This window comes from Oncorhynchus keta, chromosome 17 (genome assembly GCF_023373465.1).
Source record: "Oncorhynchus keta strain PuntledgeMale-10-30-2019 chromosome 17, Oket_V2, whole genome shotgun sequence".
NCBI classification, from domain to species: domain Eukaryota; kingdom Metazoa; phylum Chordata; class Actinopteri; order Salmoniformes; family Salmonidae; genus Oncorhynchus; species Oncorhynchus keta.
This window is the reverse complement of record NC_068437.1, coordinates 56,680,604-56,702,021: the sequence shown is the minus strand read 5'-3', so window position 1 is coordinate 56,702,021 and position 21,418 is coordinate 56,680,604. Positions and strand designations below refer to the sequence as shown.

The window sequence follows — 21,418 nt, the reverse complement described above, 5'->3', positions numbered from 1 at the left end:
ATCAACAAGGCAGGTCCTACAGGCCCTAGTTGTGTCGCACCTGGACTACAGGTGTCCCAAGCTTGTAGCGTCATACCAAAGAAGACTCGAGGCTGTAATCGCTGACAAAGGTGCTTCAACAAAGTACTGAGTAAAGGGTCTGAATACTTATGTAAATGTTATATTTTTTTCTACAAATAATTATACAAATCTGTCATTATGGGGTATTGTGTGTAGATTGATGAGTTAAAAAAAGAATCCATTTTAGAATAAGGCTGTAAGGTAACAAACTGTGAAGAAAGTCAAGGGGTCTGAATACTTTCCCTTCGCCGGGCAGACGGGCTTGGGACATTTTTGGCAAAATTAGGATATGCCCACGTCACCATCACACCCCTGGTTGTTGCTGACAGACCAGTCCCCGGATGGCTCCACATGATTTATAAAATAAATAAATAAATAAAACTAACTAAAAGTTAGAGTGAAGCAAAAATTACCTTTTTTATTTCAGTAACAAAACAAAAGATAAAATGTGTTTTTAACAGTGTCATAACAATGTACCACATGAAATCTGGTGCTCCCTTTTATGAAAGACTGTACAGCGATCACTGGACATCTGGAGCTCCCTTTTATGAAAGACTGTACAGCCAATCCCTGGACATCTTGCAGAAAAAGCCATGGCTGATTTTGACATGAAACCTTCTCACTGCTCACCATCATTAATGCTTCAATACATTTTCGTATTCACATTTCATTAGAAGGGGGCAATACTGTGGTAGAGCGGACATGTTTCACGATAGTAAATGGATTTTTACAGTCTTCTCTCTGTTGGTTTTGGGACACTAGGGACCGGTTTCCCACAGATTAAGAGGAGTTTGACTCCTTAAAAAATAAAATAATAATAATAATAATAATAAAACTCTCATTGAGCTTGCTCCTTAGTTCAGGACTATTAATCTGTGACCAGTAGAGTGGACCCAGGCCAAGAAACAAAAGCTGGGCAACTGGCACCTCTGACTTCTACCTTTAAATAATCTGTTACATCACAGGAAGTGACTGTAAGTTAGATATTGGAAGCTGTGGAGATCATCAGTCTATTACTGGCATCTTGAAAAGGAAGCTTTCTGCTACTGTAAATGAGGCGAATTGGGTTAACTCACTACTCATGTTGATATACACCCCCCTCCTCCTCCGCTCCTCAACATCGAATTAGTAACTTTCGTCAGTTACACTACTGATTAGGCCAGTTTGCTGACGATGGCCTGGTTGAGAGTATTGAGCTGATTCGTCCATTTATCTAAAGCCATGTATCGGGCTCCGTTCCTCTTCTGGTGATCCAGCTCCAACAGTTGGTTGACCTGGTCGATGCGGCCGTTGATCGTGCTGACAGGTATCGGAAGAAATAGAAGGTCAAATTATGGTAAATTCATTAAAAAAAATATATTAAAAAACTTACGGTGAATTTAAAATTTCTACAATAATCATGATATCGTCAACATGCAATTTACCCGTCTAAAATGCATTGAACTAGGAGGCTTTCCACGTCGCAGACATAGATGTTTAATTCCTGAAGGAGACAAAAAAAAAGTTAAAAAATATAAAAACTTCAAAATGTAGAGAAAATATATATTTTTTTAAAATTCAAAATAAAATGAAATGCTAGATATCTTACCTTGGAAATAAAAGGTATGTGTATTCTCGTGTAAGGCTTGATTAATTTGATAAGCACTTGCGTCCTTATATTTCGTAATAACTCTGAAAGACAAAAAAAAAATCAAGAAAAATCAATTATTAAATAGAAGGAACTTTCATATAAAAACTTGCCTCCAGGTATACTGATTTATAAGTTGTTAAAATGAGGTTTACTAACTTACTAATGAAGTAAACATTACCAGGTATACTGATTTATAAGTTGTTAAAATGAGGTTTACTAACTTACTAATGAAGTAAACATTACCAGGTATACTGATTTATAAGTTGTTAAAATGAGGTTTACTAACTTACTAATGAAGTAAACATTACCAGGTATACTGATTTATAAGTTGTTAAAATGATGTTTACTAACTTACTAATGAAGTAAACATTACCAGGTATACTGATTTATAAGTTGTTAAAATGAGGTTTACTAACTTACTAATGAAGTAAACATTACCAGGTATACTGATTTATAAGTTGTTAAAATGAGGTTTACTAACTTACTAATGAAGTAAACATTACCAGGTATACTGATTTATAAGTTGTTAAAATGATGTTTACTAACTTACTAATGAAGTAAACATTACCAGGTATACTGATTTATAAGTTGTTAAAATGAGGTTTACTAACTTACTAATGAAGTAAACATTACCAGGTATACTGATTTATAAGTTGTTAAAATGAGGTTCACTAACTTACTAATGAAGTAAACATTACCAGGTATACTGATTTATAACTTGTTAAAATGAGGTTCACTAACTTAATAATGAAGTAAACATTACCAGGTATACTGATTTATAACTTGTTAAAATGAGGTTTACATCATATACATCAGTCTGAGAGGGACGTCCAGACCATACCTTCTATATGTTCTCTTATGAACGGATCATTCATTATGTTACTGTGATTGGTCTTCAGGATCTTCTCAAACTCTGTGATGTCATTGTTCTGGTAGGAACTGGAGGGGGGAGTTTAAACATTAGTATTCGCATTCAATAATCAAACCGTTTGTGTAGCATACCACGTGTAGACAAACAGCCCGACTAACAACCAAAAACACACAAAACACTTCCAAGAAAAGGTTAAGATCGTAATAGTGAATGAGATGCAGTATTACCTGACCAAGTTAGTCATTGCAAGGATGTCTGGATCATTTTTATAGGGTTTAGCCTAAGAGGAATCAAATGTCAGCGTGAGTAAAGATCCTCCAACACGACGCAAACTGTACCAACTGAACCTACGATAGGCTCCTTTATACAATATGTTTAGGACATCTTTACAAAAGCAAACTCTAAAAAGTCTGCACTATAGAGATGAATCAATAAAACCACATTTCCCACCTTCATTGAAAAAGTTATTCCAGGACTCGTTTTTAAAAAAAATTAAAAATAAATAAATAATAATTCAATCGGAGTCTTGGGAACCATCCCGAAGAGATTAATCTCTTATCACTAATGAGACCTTTCATACCTCCTGTGAGTCAAAGGGGTTGATTCCAGACTTCATCAGCATGTTGGCCAACACCAGGTACTTTAGACAGGTGGTCCGTCGAGGACTCCCTGATTCATCGTAGTTCTTAAACGCCTCGAAGAAGTCTGTGTGAGCCTTCTCAAACTCCCCTTCTCTCAAATGCATTTTACCTCCACACTCTGGAGAAAACAAAAACAAGAGACCGGACAACATGGTCCTGATAAAGGAACCCCTCTACTTGTCTCCTACTTAAAATCCATTGGAGGACTAGGTCACAGAGGAGGGACCTAGGATCTTCTTCTCCAATACATTTTAACAAAGACACGAGGAGAGAGGATGCCAGAAAAATAGTGAAAACCCTTGAGAAAGAGCCCTCAAATGTGTCTAGGTTATATAGTTAAGGTGTATGTAGAGATGTGGTTATATAGTTATATAGTTAAGGTGTAGGTAGAGATGTGGTTATATAGTTATATAGTTAAGGTGTAGGTAGAGATGTGGTTATATAGTTATATAGTTAAGGTGTAGGTAGAGATGTGGTTATATAGTTATGGTGTAGGTAGAGATGTGGTTAAATAGTTATGGTGTAGGTAGAGATGTGGTTAAATAGTTATATAGTTAATGTGTAGGTGGAGATGTGGTTATATAGTTAAGGTGTAGGTAGAGATGTGGTTATATAGTGACGGTGTAGGTAGAGATGTGGTTAAATAGTTATATAGTTAAGTTGTAGGTAGAGATGTGGTTATATGGTTAAGGTGTAGGTAGAGATGTGGTGGTTATATAGTTAAGGTGTAGGTAGAGATGTGGTTATATAGTTATATAGGTGTAGGTAGAGATGTGGTTATATAGTTAGGTGTAGGTAGAGATGTGGTTATATAGTTTAGGTGTGGTAGAGATAGTTATATAGTTTAGGTGTAGGTAGAGATGTGGTTATATATTATATAGTTAAGGTGTAGGTAGAGATGTGGTTATATAGTTACGGTGTAGGCAGAGATGTGGTTATATATAGTTACGGTGTAGGTAGAGATGTGGTTATATAGTTACGGTGTAGGTAGAGATGTGGTTATATAGTTACGGTGTAGGTAGAGATGTGGTTATATAGTTAAGGTGTAGGTAGAGATTGGTTATATAGTTAAGGTGTAGGTAGAGATGTGGTTATATAGTTACGGTGTAGGTAGATGTGGTTATATAGTTAAGGTGTAGGTAGAGATGTGGTTATATAGTTAAGGTGTAGGTAGAGATGTGGTTATATAGTTACGGTGTAGGTAGAGATGTGGTTATATAGTTAAGGTGTAGTAGAGATGTGGTTATATAGTTAAGGTGTAAGTAGAGATGTGGTTATATAGCTACGGTGTATGTAGAGATGTGGTTATATAGTTATATAGTTAAGGTGTAGGTAGAGATGTGGTTATATGGTTAAGGTGTAGGTAGAGATGTGGTTATATAGTTATATAGTTTAGGTGTAGGTAGATGTGTGGTTTATAGTTAAGGTGTAGGTAGAGATGTGGTTATATAGTTATATAGTTATGGTGTAGGTAGAGATGTGGTTATATAGTTATATAGTTAAGATGTAGGTAGAGACGTGGTTATATAGTTAAGGTGTAGGTAGAGATGTGGTTATATGGTTAGGTGTAGGTGGAGATGTGGCTATATAGTTACGGTGTAGGTAGAGATGTGGTTATATGGTTAAGGTGTAGGTAGAGATGTGGTTATATAGTTATATAGTTTAGGTGTAGGTAGAGATGTGGTTTTATAGTTAAGGTGTAGGTAGAGATGTGGTTATATAGTTATATAGTTAAGGTGTAGGTAGAGATGTGGTTATATGGTTATGGTGTAGGTAGAGATGTGGTTATATAGTTATATAGTTTAGGTGTAGGTAGAGATGTGGTTTATAGTTAAGGTGTAGGTAGAGATGTGGTTATATAGTTATATAGTTAAGGTGTATGTAGAGATGTGGTTATATAGTTATATAGTTAAGGTGTAGGTAGAGATGTGGTTATATAGTTATATAGTTAAGGTGTAGGTAGAGATGTGGTTATATAGTTAAGGTGTAGGTAGAGATGTGGTTATATAGTTAAGGTGTAGGTAGAGATGTGGTTATATAGTTATATAGTTAAGGTGTAGGTAGAGATGTGGTTATATAGTTATATAGTTAAGGTGTAGGTAGAGATGTGGTTATATAGTTAAGGTGTAGGTAGAGATGTGGTTATATGGTTAAGGTGTTGGTAGAGATGTGGTTATATAGTTATATAGTTTAGGTGTAGGTAGAGATGTGGTTATATAGTTAAGGTGTAGGTAGAGATGTGGTTATATAGTTAAGGTGTAGGTAGAGATGTGGTTATATAGTTATATAGTTTAGGTGTAGGTAGAGATGTGGTTATATAGTTAAGGTGTAGGTGGAGATGTGGTTATATAGTTACGGTGTAGGTAGAGATGTGGTTATATAGTTATATAGTGAAGGTGTAGGTAGAGATGTGGTTATATAGTTAAGGTGTAGGTAGATACGTGGTTATATAGTTAAGGTGTAGGTAGATACGTGGTTATATAGTTACGGTGTAGGTAGAGATGTGGTTATATTATATAGTTAAGGTGTAGGTAGAGATGTGGTTATATAGTTATATAGTTAAGGTGTAGGTAGAGATGTGGTTATATAGTTAAGGTGTAGGTAGAGATGTGGTTATATAGTTAAGGTGTAGGTAGATATGTGGTTATATAGTTAAGGTGTAGGTAGAGATGTGGTTATATAGTTATATAGTTTAGGTGTAGGTAGAGATGTGGTTATATAGTTATATAGTTTAAGTAGGTAGAGATGTGGTTTATAGTTAAGGTGTAGGTAGAGTTGTGGTTATATAGTTATATAGTTACGGTGTAGGTAGAGATGTGGGTTATATAGTTATATAGTTAAGGTGTAGGTAGGATGTGGTTATATAGTTATATAGTTAAGGTGTAGGTCGAGATGTGGTTATATAGTTAAGGTGTAGGTAGAGATGTGGTTATATGGTTAAGGTGTAGGTAGAGATGTGGTTATATAGTTATATAGTTTAGGTGTAGGTAGAGATGTGGTTTATAGCTAAGGTGTAGGTAGAGTTGTGGTTATATAGTTAAGGTGTAGGTAGAGATGTGGTTATATAGTTATATAGTTAAGGTGTAGGTAGAGATGTGGTTATATAGTTATATAGTTTAGGTGTAGGTAGAGATGTGGTTATATAGTTATATAGTTAAGGTGTAGGTGGAGATGTGGTTATATATAGTTACGGTGTAGGTAGAGATGTGGTTATATAGTTAAGGTGTAGGTAGATACGTGGTTATATAGTTACGGTGTAGGTAGAGATGTGGTTATATAGTTAATGTGTAGGTGGAGATGTGGTTATATAGTTAAGGTGTAGGTAGAGATGTGGTTATATAGTTACGGTGTAGGTAGAGATGTGGTTAAATAGTTATATAGTTAAGTTGTAGGTAGAGATGTGGTTATATAGTTAAGGTGTAGGTAGATACGTGGTTATATAGTTTAGGTGTAGGTAGAGATGTGGTTATATAGTTATATAGTTAAGGTGTAGGTAGAGATGTGGTTATATAGTTATGGTGTAGGTAGAGATGTGGTTATATAGTTAAGGTGTAGGTAGAGATGTGGTTATATAGTTAAGGTGTAGGAGAGACGTCCTTCTGTAGCTCAGTTGGTAGAGCATGGCGCTTGTAACGCCAGGGTAGTGGGTTCGATTCCGGGACCACCCATACGTAGAATGTATGCACACATGACTGTAAGTCGCTAATAATATAGTTAAGGTGAAGGGAGAGACGTGATTATATAGTTAAGGTGTAGGTAGAGACGTGATTATATAGTTAAGGTGTAGGTAGAGATGTGGTTATAGAGTTAAGGTGTCGGTAGAGATGTGGTTATATAGTTATGGTGTAGGTAGAGATGTGGTTATATAGTTAAGGTGTAGGTAGAGATGTGGTTATATAGTTATATAGTTAAGGTGTAGGTAGAGATGTGGTTATAGAGTTAAGGTGTAGGTAGAGATGTGGTTATAGAGTTAAGGTGTCGGTAGAGATGTGGTTATAGAGTTAAGGTGTCGGTAGAGATGTGGTTATAGAGTTAAGGTGTAGGTAGAGATGTGGTTATATAGTTATGGTGTAGGTAGAGATGTGGTTATATAGTTAAGGTGTAGGTAGAGATGTGGTTATATAGTTAAGGTGTCGGTAGTGATGTGGTTATATAGTTATATAGTTAAGGTGTAGGTAGAGATGTGGTTATATAGTTAAGGTGTAGGTAGAGATGTGGTTATAGAGTTAAGGTGTCGGTAGAGATGTGGTTATATAGTTATGGTGTAGGTAGAGATGTGGTTATATAGTTAAGGTGTAGGTAGAGATGTGGTTATATAGTTAAGGTGTCGGTAGTGATGTGGTTATATAGTTATATAGTTAAGTGTAGGTGGAGATGTGGTTATATAGTTAAGGTGTAGGTAGAGATGTGGTTATATAGTTAAGGTGTCGGTAGAGATGTGGTTATATAGTTATGGTGTCGGTAGAGATGTGGTTATATAGTTATGGTGTAGGTGGAGATGTGGTTATATAGTTAAGGTGTAGGTAGAGATGTGGTTATATAGTTATATAGTTAAGGTGTAGGTAGAGATGTGGTTATATAGTTATATAGTTAAAGTAGGTAGAGATGTGGTTATATAGTTAAGGTGTAGGTAGAGATGTGGTTATATAGTTAAGGTGTAGGTGGAGATGTGGTTATATAGTTAAGGTGTAGGTGGAGATGTGGTTATATAGTTATATAGTTAAGGGGTAGGTAGAGACGTGGTTATATATTTAAGGTGTAGGTAGAGATGTGGTTATATAGTTAAGGTGTAGGTAGAGATGTGGTTATATAGTTAAGGTGTAGGTAGAGATGTGGTTATATAGTTAAGGTGTAGGTAGAGATGTGGTTATATAGTTAAGGTGTAGGTAGAGATGTGGTTATATAGTTATATAGTTAAGGTGTAGGTAGAGATGTGGTTATATAGTTATATAGTTAAGGTGTAGGTAGAGATGTGGTTATATAGTTATATAGTTAAGGTGTAGGTAGAGATGTGGTTATATAGTTAAGGTGTAGGTAGAGATGTGGTTATATAGTTAAGGTGTAGGTAGAGATGTGGTTATATAGTTATATAGTTAAGGTGTAGGTAGAGATGTGGTTATATAGTTATATAGTTAAGGTGTAGGTAGAGATGTGGTTATATAGTTAAGGTGTAGGTAGAGATGTGGTTATATAGTTAAGGTGTAGGTAGAGATGTGGTTATATAGTTAAGGTGTAGGTAGAGATGTGGTTATATAGTTAAGGTGTAGGGAGAGACGTCCTTCTGTAGCTCAGTTGGTAGAGCATGGCGCTTGTAACGCCAGGGTAGTGGGTTCGATTCCCGGGACCACCCATACGTAGAATGTATGCACACATGACTGTAAGTCGCTAATAATATAGTTAAGGTGAAGGGAGAGACGTGATTATATAGTTAAGGTGTAGGTAGAGACGTGATTATATAGTTAAGGTGTAGGTAGAGATGTGGTTATATAGTTATGGTGTAGGTAGAGATGTGGTTATATAGTTAAGGTGTAGGTAGAGATGTGGTTATATAGTTATATAGTTAAGGTGTAGGTAGAGATGTGGTTATAGAGTTAAGGTGTAGGTAGAGATGTGGTTATAGAGTTAAGGTGTAGGTAGAGATGTGGTTATAGAGTTAATAGGTGTCGGTAGAGATGTGGTAGTTAAGGTGTCGGTAGAGATGTGGTTATATAGTTAAGGTGTCGGTAGTGATGTGGTTATATAGTTATATAGTTAAGGTGTAGGTAGAGATGTGGTTATATAGTTAAGGTGTAGGTAGAGATGTGGTTATAGAGTTAAGGTGTCGGTAGAGATGTGGTTATATAGTTATGGTGTCGGTAGAGATGTGGTTATATAGTTATGGTGTAGGTGGAGATGTGGTTATATAGTTAAGGTGTAGGTAGAGATGTGGTTATATAGTTATATAGTTAAGGTGTAGGTAGAGATGTGGTTATATAGTTATATAGTTAAAGTGTAGGTAGAGGTGTGGTTATATAGTTATATAGTTAAGGTGTAGGTAGAGATGTGGTTATATAGTTAAGGTGTAGGTGGAGATGTGGTTATATAGTTAAGGTGTAGGTGGAGATGTGGTTATATAGTTAAGGTGTAGGTAGAGACGTGGTTATATAGTTAAGGTGTATGTAGAGATGTGGTTATATAGTTATATAGTTAAGGGGTAGGTGGAGACGTGGTTATATATTTAAGGTGTAGGTAGAGATGTGGTTATATGGTTAAGGTGTAGGTAGAGATATAGTTATATAGTTAAGGTGTAGGTAGAGATGTGGTTATATAGTTAAGGTGTAGGTAGAGATGTGGTTATATGGTTAAGGTGTAGGTAGAGATATAGTTATATAGTTAAGGTGTAGGTAGAGATGTGGTTATATAGTTACGGTGTAGGTAGAGATGTGGTTATATAGTTACGGTGTAGGTAGAGATGTGGTTATATAGTTACGGTGTAGGTAGAGATGTGGTTATATAGTTAAGGTGTAGGTAGAGATGTGGTTATATAGTTAAGGTGTATGTAGAGATGTGGTTATATAGTTATATAGTTAAGGTGTAGGTAGAGATGTGGTTATATAGTTATATAGTTAAGGTGTAGGTAGAGATGTGGTTATATAGTTAAGGTGTAGGTAGAGATGTGGTTTTATAGTTAAGGTGTAGGTAGAGATGTGGTTATATAGTTAAGGTGTAGGTAGAGATGTGGTTATATAGTTAAGGTGTAGGTAGAGATGTGGTTATATAGTTAAGGTGTAGGTAGAGATGTGGTTATATAGTTAAGGTGTAGGTAGAGATGTGGTTATATAGTTAAGGTGTAGGTAGAGATGTGGTTATATAGTTAAGGTGTAGGTAGAGATGTGGTTATATAGTTAAGGTGTAGGTAGAGATGTGGTTATATAGTTAAGGTGTAGGTAGAGATGTGGTTATATAGTTAAGGTGTAGGTAGAGATGTGGTTATATAGTTAAGGTGTAGGTAGAGATGTGGTTATATAGTTATATAGTTTAGGTGTAGGTAGAGATGTGGTTATATAGTTAAGGTGTAGGTAGAGATGTGGTTATATAGTTATATAGTTAAGGTGTAGGTGGAGATGTGGTTATATAGTTAAGGTGTAGGTAGAGATGTGGTTATATAGTTAAGGTGTAGGTAGAGATGTGGTTATATAGTTATATAGTTAAGGTGTAGGTAGAGATGTGGTTATATAGTTAAGGTGTAGGTAGAGATGTGGTTATATAGTTATATAGTTAAGGTGTAGGTGGAGATGTGGTTATATAGTTAAGGTGTAGGTAGAGATGTGGTTATATAGTTATATAGTTTAGGTGTAGGTAGAGATGTGGTTATATAGTTAAGGTGTAGGTAGAGATGTGGTTATATAGTTAAGGTGTAGGTAGAGATGTGGTTATATAGTTATATAGTTTAGGTGTAGGTAGAGATGTGGTTATATAGTTAAGGTGTTGGTAGAGATGTGGTTATATAGTTATATAGTTACGGTGTAGGTAGAGATGTGGTTAAATAGTTATATAGTTAAGGTGTAGGTGGAGACGTGGTTATATAGTTAAGGTGTAGGTAGAGATGTGGTTATATGGTTAAGGTGTTGGTAGAGATGTGGTTATATAGTTATATAGTTTAGGTGTAGGTAGAGATGTGGTTTTATAGTTAAGGTGTAGGTAGAGATGTGGTTATATAGTTATATAGTTAAGGTGTAGGTAGAGATGTGGTTATATAGTTAAGGTGTAGGTAGAGATGTGGTTATATAGTTAAGGTGTAGGTGGAGATGTGGTTATATAGTTAAGGTGTAGGTAGAGATGTGGTTATATAGTTATATAGTTAAGGTGTAGGTGGAGATGTGGTTATATAGTTAAGGTGTAGGTAGAGATGTGGTTATATAGTTATATAGTTAAGGTGTAGGTGGAGATGTGGTTATATAGTTAAGGTGTAGGTAGAGATGTGGTTATATAGTTATATAGTTTAGGTGTAGGTAGAGATGTGGTTATATAGTTAAGGTGTTGGTAGAGATGTGGTTATATAGTTATATAGTTTAGGTGTAGGTAGAGATGTGGTTATATAGTTAAGGTGTAGGTAGAGATGTGGTTATATAGTTATATAGTTAAGGTGTAGGTAGAGATGTGGTTATATAGTTATATAGTTAAGGTGTAGGTGGAGATGTGGTTATATAGTTAAGGTGTAGGTAGAGATGTGGTTATATAGTTATATAGTTTAGGTGTAGGTAGAGATGTGGTTATATAGTTAAGGTGTAGGTAGAGATGTGGTTATATAGTTATATAGTTAAGGTGTAGGTAGAGATGTGGTTATATAGTTACGGTGTAGGTAGAGATGTGGTTAAATAGTTATATAGTTAAGGTGTAGGTGGAGATGTGGTTATATAGTTAAGGTGTAGGTAGAGATGTGGTTATATAGTTACGGTGTAGGTAGAGATGTGGTTATATAGTTATATAGTTAAGGTGTAGGTAGAGATGTGGTTATATAGTTAAGGTGTAGGTAGAGATGTGGTTATATAGTTTAGGTGTAGGTAGAGATGTGGTTATATAGTTAAGGTGTAGGTAGAGATGTGGTTATATAGTTATATAGTTTAGGTGTAGGTAGAGATGTGGTTATATAGTTATATAGTTTAGTGTAGGTAGAGATGTGGTTATATAGTTAAGGTGTAGGTAGAGATGTGGTTATATAGTTATATAGGGTGTAGGTAGAGATGTGGTTTATAGTTAAGGTGTAGGTAGAGATGTGGTTATATAGTTATATAGTTTAGGTGTCGGTAGAGATGTGGTTATATAGTTATATAGTTTAGGTGTAGGTAGAGATGTGGTTTTATAGTTAAGGTGTAGGTAGAGATGTGGTTATATAGTTATATAGTTTAGGTGTAGGTAGAGATGTGGTTTTATAGTTAAGGTGTAGGTAAAGATGTGGTTATATAGTTATATAGTTTAGGTGTAGGTAGAGATGTGGTTATATAGTTAAGGTGTAGGTAGAGATGTGGTTATATAGTTAAGGTGTAGGTGGAGATGTGGTTATATAGTTAAGTTGTAGGTAGAGATGTGGTTATATAGTTACGGTGTAGGTAGAGATGTGGTTAAATAGTTATATAGTTAAGTTGTAGGTAGAGATGTGGTTTTATAGTTAAGGTGTAGGTAGATACGTGGTTATATAGTTAAGGTGTAGGTGGAGATGTGGTTATATAGTTAAGGTGTAGGTAGAGATGTGGTTATATAGTTATATAGTTAAGGTGTAGGTAGAGATGTGGTTATATGGTTAAGGTGTTGGTAGAGATGTGGTTATATAGTTATATAGTTTAGGTGTAGGTAGAGATGTGGTTATATAGTTATATAGTTAAGGTGTATGTAGAGATGTGGTTATATAGTTATATAGTTAAGGTGTAGGTAGAGATGTGGGTATATAGTTATATAGTTAAGGTGTAGGTAGAGATGTGGTTATATAGTTAAGGTGTAGGTAGAGATGTGGTTATATAGTTAAGGTGCAGGTGGTTATATAGTTATATAGTTTAGGTGTAGGTAGAGATGTGGTTTTATAGTTAAGGTGTAGGTGGAGATGTGGTTATATAGTTTAGGTGTAGGTAGAGATGTGGTTATATAGTTATATAGTTAAGGTGTAGGTAGAGATGTGGTTATATAGTTAAGGTGTAGGTGGAGATGTGGTTATATAGTTAAGGTGTAGGTGGAGATGTGGTTATATAGTTAAGGTGTAGGTGGTGATGTGGTTATATAGTTAAGGTGTAGGTGTAGATGTGGTTATATAGTTAAGGTGTAGGTAGAGATGTGGTTATATAGTTATATAGTTAAGGTGTAGGTAGAGATGTGGTTATATAGTTATATAGTTAAGGTGTAGGTAGAGATGTGGTTTTATAGTTAAGGTGTAGGTAGAGATGTGGTTATATAGTTATATAGTTAAGGTGTAGGTAGAGATGTGGTTATATAGTTAAGGTGTAGGTAGAGATGTGGTTATATAGTTAAGGTGTAGGTAGAGATGTGGTTATATAGTTAAGGTGTAGGTGGAGATGTGGTTATATAGTTAAGGTGTAGGTAGAGATGTGGTTATATAGTTACGGTGTAGGTAGAGATGTGGTTAAATAGTTATATAGTTAAGTTGTAGGTAGAGATGTGGTTATATAGTTAAGGTGTAGGTAGAGACGTGGTTATATAGTTAAGGTGTAGGTAGAGATGTGGTTATATGGTTAAGGTGTTGGTAGAGATGTGGTTATATAGTTATATAGTTTAGGTGTAGGTAGAGATGTGGTTATATAGTTATGGTGTAGGTAGAGATGTGGTTATATAGTTAAGGTGTAGGTAGAGATGTGGTTAAGGTGTTGGTAGAGATGTGGTTATATAGTTATATAGTTTAGGTGTAGGTAGAGATGTGGTTATATAAAGAAAGGTGTAGGTAGAGATGTGGTTATATGGTTAGGGTGTAGGTGGAGATGTGGTTATATAGTTATATAGTTAAGGTGTAGGTAGAGATGTGGTTATATAGTTATATAGTTAAGGTGTTGGTAGAGATGTGGTTATATAGTTATATAGTTTAGGTGTAGGTAGAGATGTGGTTATATAGTTAAGGTGTAGGTAGAGATGTGGTTATATAGTTAAGGTGTAGGTGGAGATGTGGTTATATAGTTACGGTGTAGGTAGAGATCTGGTTATATAGTTATATAGTTTAGGTGTAGGTAGAGATGTGGTTATATAGTTAAGGTGTAGGTAGAGATGTGGTTATATAGTTAAGGTGTAGGTAGAGATGTGGTTATATAGTTAAGGTGTAGGTGGAGATGTGGTTATATAGTTAAGGTGTAGGTAGATACGTGGTTATATAGTTAAGGTGTAGGTAGAGATGTGGTTATATAGTTATATAGTTTAGGTGTAGGTAGAGATGTGGTTATATAGTTAAGGTGTAGGTAGAGATGTGGTTATATAGTTATATAGTTAAGGTGTAGGTAGAGATGTGGTTATATAGTTATATAGTTAAGGTGTAGGTAGAGATGTGGTTATATAGTTATATAGTTAAGGTGTAGGTAGAGATGTGGTTATATAGTTAAGGTGTAGGTGGTTATATAGTTATATAGTTTAGGTGTAGGTAGAGATGTGGTTATATAGTTAAGGTGTAGGTGGAGATGTGGTTATATAGTTTAGGTGTAGGTAGAGATGTGGTTATATAGTTATATAGTTAAGGTGTAGGTAGAGATGTGGTTATATAGTTAAGGTGTAGGTGGAGATGTTGTTATATAGTTAAGGGGCGGCAGTGTAGCCTAGTGGTTAGAGCGTTGGACTAGTAACCGGAAGGTTGCGAGTTCAAACCCCGAGCTGACAAGGTACAAATCTGTCGTTCTGCCCCTGAACAGGCAGTTAACCCACTGTTCCCAGGCCGTCATTGAAAATAAGAATATGTTCTTAACTGACTTGCCTGGTTAAATAAAGGTAAAATTAAAAATTAAAGGTGTAGGTGGAGATGTGGTTATATAGTTAAGGTGTAGGTGGTGATGTGGTTATATAGTTAAGGTGTAGGTGGAGATGTGGTTATATAGTTAAGGTGTAGGTAGAGACGTGGTTATATAGTTATATAGTTAAGGTGTAGGTAGAGATGTGGTTATATAGTTATATAGTTAAGGTGTAGGTAGAGATGTGGTTTTATAGTTACGGTGTAGGTAGAGATGTGGTTATATAGTTATATAGTTAAGGTGTAGGTAGAGATGTGGTTATATAGTTAAGGTGTAGGTAGAGATGTGGTTATATAGTTAAGGTGTAGGTAGAGATGTGGTTATATAGTTAAGGTGTAGGTGGAGATGTGGCTATATAGTTAAGGTGTAGGTAGAGATGTGGTTATATAGTTAAGGTGTAGGTAGAGATGTGGTTATATAGTTATATAGTTACGGTGTAGGTAGAGATGTGGTTAAATAGTTATATAGTTAAGGTGTAGGTGGAGACGTGGTTATATAGTTAAGGTGTAGGTAGAGATGTGGTTATATGGTTAAGGTGTTGGTAGAGATGTGGTTATATAGTTATATAGTTTAGGTGTAGGTAGAGATGTGGTTATATAGTTATGGTGTAGGTAGAGATGTGGTTATATAGTTAAGGTGTAGGTAGAGATGTGGTTATATGGTTAAGGTGTTGGTAGAGATGTGGTTATATAGTTATATAGTTTAGGTGTAGGTAGAGATGTGGTTATATAGTTAAGGTGTAGGTAGAGATGTGGTTATATAGTTAAGGTGTAGGTAGAGATGTGGTTATATGGTTAAGGTGTTGGTAGAGATGTGGTTATATAGTTATATAGTTTAGGTGTAGGTAGAGATGTGGTTATATAGTTAAGGTGTAGGTAGAGATGTGGTTATATAGTTAAGGTGTAGGTAGAGATGTGGTTATATAGTTAAGGTGTAGGTAGAGATGTGGTTATATAGTTATATAGTTACGGTGTAGGTAGAGATGTGGTTATATAGTTATATAGTTAAGGTGTAGGTAGAGATGTGGTTATATAGTTATATAGTTAAGGTGTAGGTAGAGATGTGGTTATATAGTTAAGGTGTAGGTAGAGATGTGGTTATATAGTTAAGGTGTAGGTAGAGATGTGGTTATATAGTTACGGTGTAGGTAGAGATGTGGTTATATAGTTATATAGTTAAGGTGTAGGTAGAGATGTGGTTATATAGTTAAGGTGTAGGTAGAGATGTGGTTATATAGTTAAGGTGTAGGTAGAGATGTGGTTATATAGTTAAGGTATAGGTAGAGATGTGGTTATATGGTTAAGGTGTAGGTAGAGATGTGGTTATATAGTTATATAGTTTAGGTGTAGGTAGAGATGTGGTTTTATAGTTAAGGTGTAGGTAGAGATGTGGTTATATAGTTATATAGTTAAGGTGTAGGTAGAGATGTGGTTATATAGTTATATAGTTAAGGTGTAGGTAGAGATGTGGTTTTATAGTTCCATAGTTAAGGTGTAGGTAGAGACGTGTCTACCTCTGATGACTCCCATGATGAGAGGGTGAGGGATGGCAGACTTGATGTGTAGAGACTGTTCATACAGCGCCTTCAGCTTCTTGTTGTTCTTCTGGGCCGTATACATCTGGATCTCCAGAGCATAGATCTCCAAGAGCTGGGTGCCTTTCTTCAGGTCATCCTCACCGTCATCCGTCTATACACCAAGACAGAACATAGAACAAATACTTGAGAGATAATTTCACACAGACACTTGAGGACGAACAGGGCATTCTAGATTTCCACAATCATACTAGCCCAGCATCAGGTCTGTTTGTGTTCTCTTGCCTCCTGTGGTCACGACAACAGCCATAGGAGTTGTCCAAACAGTACAAACAGATCTCAGACCAGGCTACAATCGTACAACATGATTCCAATGATCTATTGTCACTAAGAACACACAAGAATGTTTTTCATTATGATGTTATAATGCTGAATTAGATTTGGTGGTAAAACCTCCGTAAAGACCTCTGTGAAAACCTCTGATTGCATTGATGAGGAGTGTTTCTTCACCTGACAGGACTGGTGCAGCTGCCTCAGGATCTTCTGAAGTTTACCATATTCTTCTCTCTCCAGGTACAACTTCCCAAGCTAAAGCATAGGACAGACAAGGAGGAGTGAGGAATTCAACTAAATTACTTTACACTATCAACCTCAAGAGTCTCCATAAAAACTATATGCCACATACGTTTTAATATTTGCATTAAAAAAAATTACGATATTGTGGATGGAATCAATGACATTATATGAAAAGTTTTAAAAAATGAATCATACTTTAGTGTTGGTTTTAAACCAAAGCCTGTCGTTTTTGGCATCCTTTAATGCATACAACGTTGTTTCATAAAACTCTTGCAGCAAGTCCATCTGAAAATAAATAAAGAAGTCAAGTAGAACCCTCTGTACATTCAGGAGATTCTCTCTCTTTTCTTTACCCCCTTTTTGCTCCCCAATGTCATGGCTTCCAATTGGTAGTTACAGTCTTGTCTCATCGCTGCAACTCCCATACGGACTCGGGAGGTCGAGAGCCATGCGTCCTCCGAAACACAACCCAACCAAGCCGCACTGCTTCTTGACACAATACACATCCAACCCGGAAGCCAGCCCGCACCGATGTGTCGGAGGAAACACCGTACACCTAGCGACCTGGTCAGCGTGCACTGCGCCCGGCCCGCCACAGGAGTCGCTACTGCGCGATGAGACAAGGATATCCCTGCCGGCCAAACCCTCCCTAACCCAGATGACGCTGGGCTAATTGTGCGTCGCCCCATCGACCTCCCGTTCGCGGGCCAGCTGCGACAGAGCCTGGGCGCAAACCCAGATTCTCTGTGGCACAGCTAGTACTGCGAATGCAGTGCCTTAGACCTCTGCGCCACCCGGGAGCCCCACCCGGGAGCCCTCTGGCAGTCTCTATGGGGGTGCCACAGGGTTCAATTCTCGGGCCGACTCTTTTCTCTGTATATCAATGATGTTGCTCTTGCTGCGGGCGATTCCCTGATCCACCTCTACGCAGACGACACCATTCTATATACTTTCGGCCCGTCATTGGACACTGTGCTATCAAACCTCCAAACGAGCTTCAATGCCATACAGCACTCCTTCCGTGGCCTCCAACTGCTCTTAAACGCGAGTAAAACCAAATGCATGCTTTTCAACCGATCGCTGCCTGCACCCGCATGCCCGACTAGCATCACCACCCTGGATGGTTCCAACCTTGAATATGTGGACATCTATAAGTACCTAGGTGTCTGGCTAGACTGCAAACTCTCCTTCCAGACTCACATCAAACATCTCCAATCAAAATCAAATCCAGAGTCGGCTTTCTATTCCGCAACAAAGCCTCCTTCACTCACGCTGCCAAGCTTACCCTAGTAAAACTGACTATCCTACCGATCCTCGACTTCGGCGATGTCATCTACAAAATGGCTTCCAACACTCTACTCAGCAAACTGGATGCAGTCTATCACAGTGCCATCCGTTTTGTCACTAAAGCACCTTATACCACCCACCACTGCGACTTGTATGCTCTAGTCGGCTGGCCCTCACTACATATTCGTCGCCAGACCCACTGGCTCCAGGTCATTTACAAGTCCATGCTAGGTAAAGCTCCGCCTTATCTCAGTTCACTGGTCACGATGGCAACACCCATCCGTAGCACGCGCTCCAGCAGGTGTATCTCACTGATCATCCCTAAAGCCAACACCTCATTTGGCCGCCTTTAGTTCCAGTACTCTGCTGCCTGTGACTGGAACGAATTGCATAAATCTTTGAAGTTGGAGACTTTTATCTCCCTCACCAACTTCAAACATCAGCTATCCGAGCAGCTAACCGATCGCTGCAGTTGTACATAGTCTATAGGTAAATAGCTCACCCTTTTTCACCTACCTCATTCCCATACTGTTTTTATACTGTTTTTATTTATTTACTTTTCTGCTCTTTTGCACACCAATATCTCTACCTGTACATGCCCATCTGATCATTTATCACTCCAGTGTTAATCTGCAAAATTGTATTATTCGCCTACCTCCTCATGCCTTTTGCACACATTGTATATAGACTGCCCATTTTTTCTACTGTGTTATTGACTTGCTAATTGTTTACTCCATGTGTAACTAACTCTGTGTTGTCTGTTCACACTGCTATGCTTTATCTTGGCCAGGTCGCAGTTGCAAATGAGAACTTGTTCTCAACTAGCCTACCTGGTTAAATAAAGGTGAAATAAAAAAATAAAAAACATTCAGGAGATTCTCAATTGTGCATGCATATACGCCCAGGACTAGCTTTAAAATCAGGGTATTGAGAACCAACCCGAACCAACCCACTTTTCCATCATTCAAAACAGCTCAGATTTATGCTTGATTCTGTGCACCATTGTTTGTTCTTATTAAATGTCACACACATTACCTGCTTTGACGTTGAGATATAATCAAGGATGGAATTGATGGATTTTTCAGAATAGTTTCTTGTAACTGCACTCCGGATGTATGTCAACAGCTGCTTGTACCTGTTCATCATTTCAGGGAAATTTGTCTGGAGGGAAAAAGACAGAAAAATATATATGTAATTCAAGTGCTAATTTAGGCAGTATGGGATGGTAGCAGTTCTTTACAAAACATGAACAAATATTTAGCACAATGAATAATATACTTTCTAAATATTGAAAAAAAAAAAATATATATATATATATATATGCTACAGCATATTTACTGTCATGTCTGCTGCTTACCAGTTTGAAGTTAATCTTAATCATCTGTTTCAAGGCCTTGAAACCCCATTCTCCTTTCTCGCCCTCCAGCTCTAAGACCTGGGGAAAGATGCATTGAATAAAAGGATCGCCACAGGTGGCTGCTGGCACCTTAATTGGAGAAGACAGGCTCAGAGTAATGGCCAGAATGGTATCATTACAAATACATGGTTTCATAGGACTCCATTCCAGCCATTATTATGAGCCGTCCTCCCCTCACCAGACTGCTGTGATGTGTGTGTGTGATAACTAACCTTCTGGAAGCTGATGAGAGCTGCTTTGGGGTCATCCTCCTTCAGAGCCTTTGAATTGTAGTATTGATTCTCTAAATCAACATTGGGCTCAGAGTTGCTGTCCTCTGAGTATTCCTGAAATCATACAATTCATCATCACTGCAGTTTACAAGATCAACACCCACTATTGATATTCAGCTAGCTAGCTCATGATATGTGTTTGTTTTGGTGATTTGTGAAGCAAACAGCTGAATCATTTAACGGTGCAAAGGTTTAACAACAATTAGTTGAAACTTGCAATAGTAACTGAACAAATCATTAGAGACATAGCTGGCTAACTAGCTAACAGTTAGCTGTCAATGATGGGAGAACCATCAACAGCTAGTTCAGCTGCTAGCTAGCAAGCTACTAAGTGGAGTGCAACATGGAATGTTTACGCTGATTAGCTAGCTAGCTAAACACGTTGTATATGGTAATCAGCGACAATATCCATATATATATTTACTTCTGAGGAGTTTACCAGATCATAATCCTCTTCATCATCGCACATGAAGTCATCTTCCATATCAGACATCTTTACTACGAAGCTAGCTAGATCGATAGCAACCTTGTTAGTGGCAGCAGCCCGTCGCAGCAAAGATACTAGCGCTTCTACGTCATCCGCCGTGAATGCCTTGCTGCGCAGCGTGAACATGAGAGGGAATCGTGATTCCTTTGAACTGGTCCCTTTTCCCACTCTTCCGTATTGTTACGTTTCGTTACAATGAATGTATGTGTTTACAGCTGATCTAGAAACAGTTACTTTGTTTAACAGAAAGCGTTTGAGGTAGCGATTTTTGGTGGGTAGAGCTGGTCGTAGAACAGCTTTTCAATAATATCCGGGACTCTCGTGTGACAGTCAGCTGATATAGTATTAGGTGTGTTTCTATATATTTTTCCCCCTCAGTACAGTACTCCAGATAGATCTAGTTGCAATTAGATTTGGTGATTTAACAATAGTCTAAAACCAACCGGTAAGAACTGGTATTTGGTTTGAAAAAATGGCAGCACACCCGCCAAAGACAAAGATTCTGATAAGTGCAAATAAAAGGTGAGTTATCTTGATAATTTTCGAAATAGTACTGGTAATTACATTTGCTAAAACTATCCATGCATGTATTAAACATTTTATAGTAGGCTACAGTAAAGTAAGACCGTGTTTTTTTTTACTCCTTAAATCACTCCTTGAATTGGGCAGTCATTTGCATTTTCCCGATGTATTGTATTCCTAGGTTGCAAAACCTGAAAGAGGCCTTCGAGAAAAAGTATGGAGAAGCACCTCTTTTTTATGCACGAGCTCCCGGAAGAGTCAATCTAATAGGTATTTAAACAAATGTCATATCTATATAGCTATGCTATTATAACGCAGAAATCCATAAATACAGTATAAAGACAACTGATGTACAGGGAAAAAATATATATATCAATGTGATCCTTCATAAGGGCTAGCTCTAAATCGTAACCGTAACTCAAAACATTGTCTTTCTTAATTCATTACTGTTAGGAGAACACATTGACTACTGTGGTTATGCTGTGCTCCCAATGGCTATTGAGCAGAGTATTCTGGCTGCAGTCACTGTCAACGATTCCAAGAAAATCTACCTGGCCAACACAGAACCTAAATACAAGTAAGATCTGCCAAATATAATCTCCACACCAAGCTTTTTATGCACATGCAATTCACCTATAATCATCATATGT

The 21,418-nt window shown here is 37.0% G+C and overlaps 2 protein-coding genes and 1 long non-coding RNA gene across 13 annotated transcripts in view; 2 read left to right on the top strand and 1 right to left on the bottom strand.

The window, feature by feature from the left end:
* Positions 1-452: 452 nt before the first annotated feature.
* Positions 453-20,387, bottom strand: LOC127908375 (COP9 signalosome complex subunit 2-like). 3 transcript variants are annotated; one of them, XM_052466669.1, is made up of 13 exons: positions 20,184-20,387; positions 19,700-19,813; positions 19,428-19,505; positions 19,106-19,231; positions 16,979-17,068; positions 16,718-16,795; positions 16,187-16,361; positions 3,142-3,320; positions 2,789-2,841; positions 2,532-2,629; positions 1,649-1,731; positions 1,485-1,543; positions 453-1,359 (listed from the first exon to the last, which is right to left on the bottom strand). In XM_052466669.1, the coding sequence occupies exons 1-13, from the start codon at positions 20,370-20,372 to the stop codon at positions 1,215-1,217; spliced, it is 1,467 nt and encodes a 488-aa protein (XP_052322629.1). In that variant the 5' UTR covers positions 20,373-20,387; the 3' UTR covers positions 453-1,214. The 3 variants fall into 3 exon arrangements, with proteins under 3 accessions (XP_052322629.1, XP_052322628.1, XP_052322630.1); XM_052466668.1 differs by having other exon boundaries at positions 16,673-16,795; positions 20,199-20,387; XM_052466670.1 differs by having other exon boundaries at positions 20,199-20,387.
* Positions 3,329-16,151, top strand: LOC127908383 (uncharacterized). Of its 3 annotated transcripts, XR_008067065.1 has the most exons (9): positions 3,329-3,666; positions 5,045-5,332; positions 6,401-6,462; positions 8,128-8,401; positions 9,735-10,330; positions 10,603-10,672; positions 10,883-11,644; positions 15,114-15,253; positions 15,285-16,151. It is a non-coding gene; the product is annotated as an uncharacterized LOC127908383 (long non-coding RNA). The 3 variants fall into 3 exon arrangements; XR_008067067.1 differs by lacking the exon at positions 6,401-6,462 and having other exon boundaries at positions 3,329-3,660; positions 5,078-5,161; positions 9,735-11,644; XR_008067066.1 differs by lacking the exons at positions 5,045-5,332; positions 6,401-6,462 and having other exon boundaries at positions 3,329-3,798; positions 7,996-8,401; positions 9,735-11,644.
* Positions 20,388-20,440: 53 nt separating the features above from the next.
* The window catches only part of galk2 (galactokinase 2), a 14,256-nt gene continuing 13,278 nt past the window's right edge, over positions 20,441-21,418 (top strand). For 4 of the 7 annotated variants that reach the window (XM_052466657.1, XM_052466659.1, XM_052466658.1 and 1 more), the window contains exons 1-3: positions 20,448-20,768; positions 20,950-21,038; positions 21,222-21,345. In XM_052466657.1, coding sequence (XP_052322617.1) covers positions 20,719-20,768; positions 20,950-21,038; positions 21,222-21,345 — 263 coding nt within the window. In that variant the 5' untranslated portion in view covers positions 20,448-20,718. Of the gene's footprint in view, positions 20,769-20,949; positions 21,039-21,221; positions 21,346-21,418 lie in introns of all 7 variants that reach the window. The other 3 variants (XR_008067049.1, XM_052466661.1, XM_052466662.1) reach the window with 3 other exon arrangements.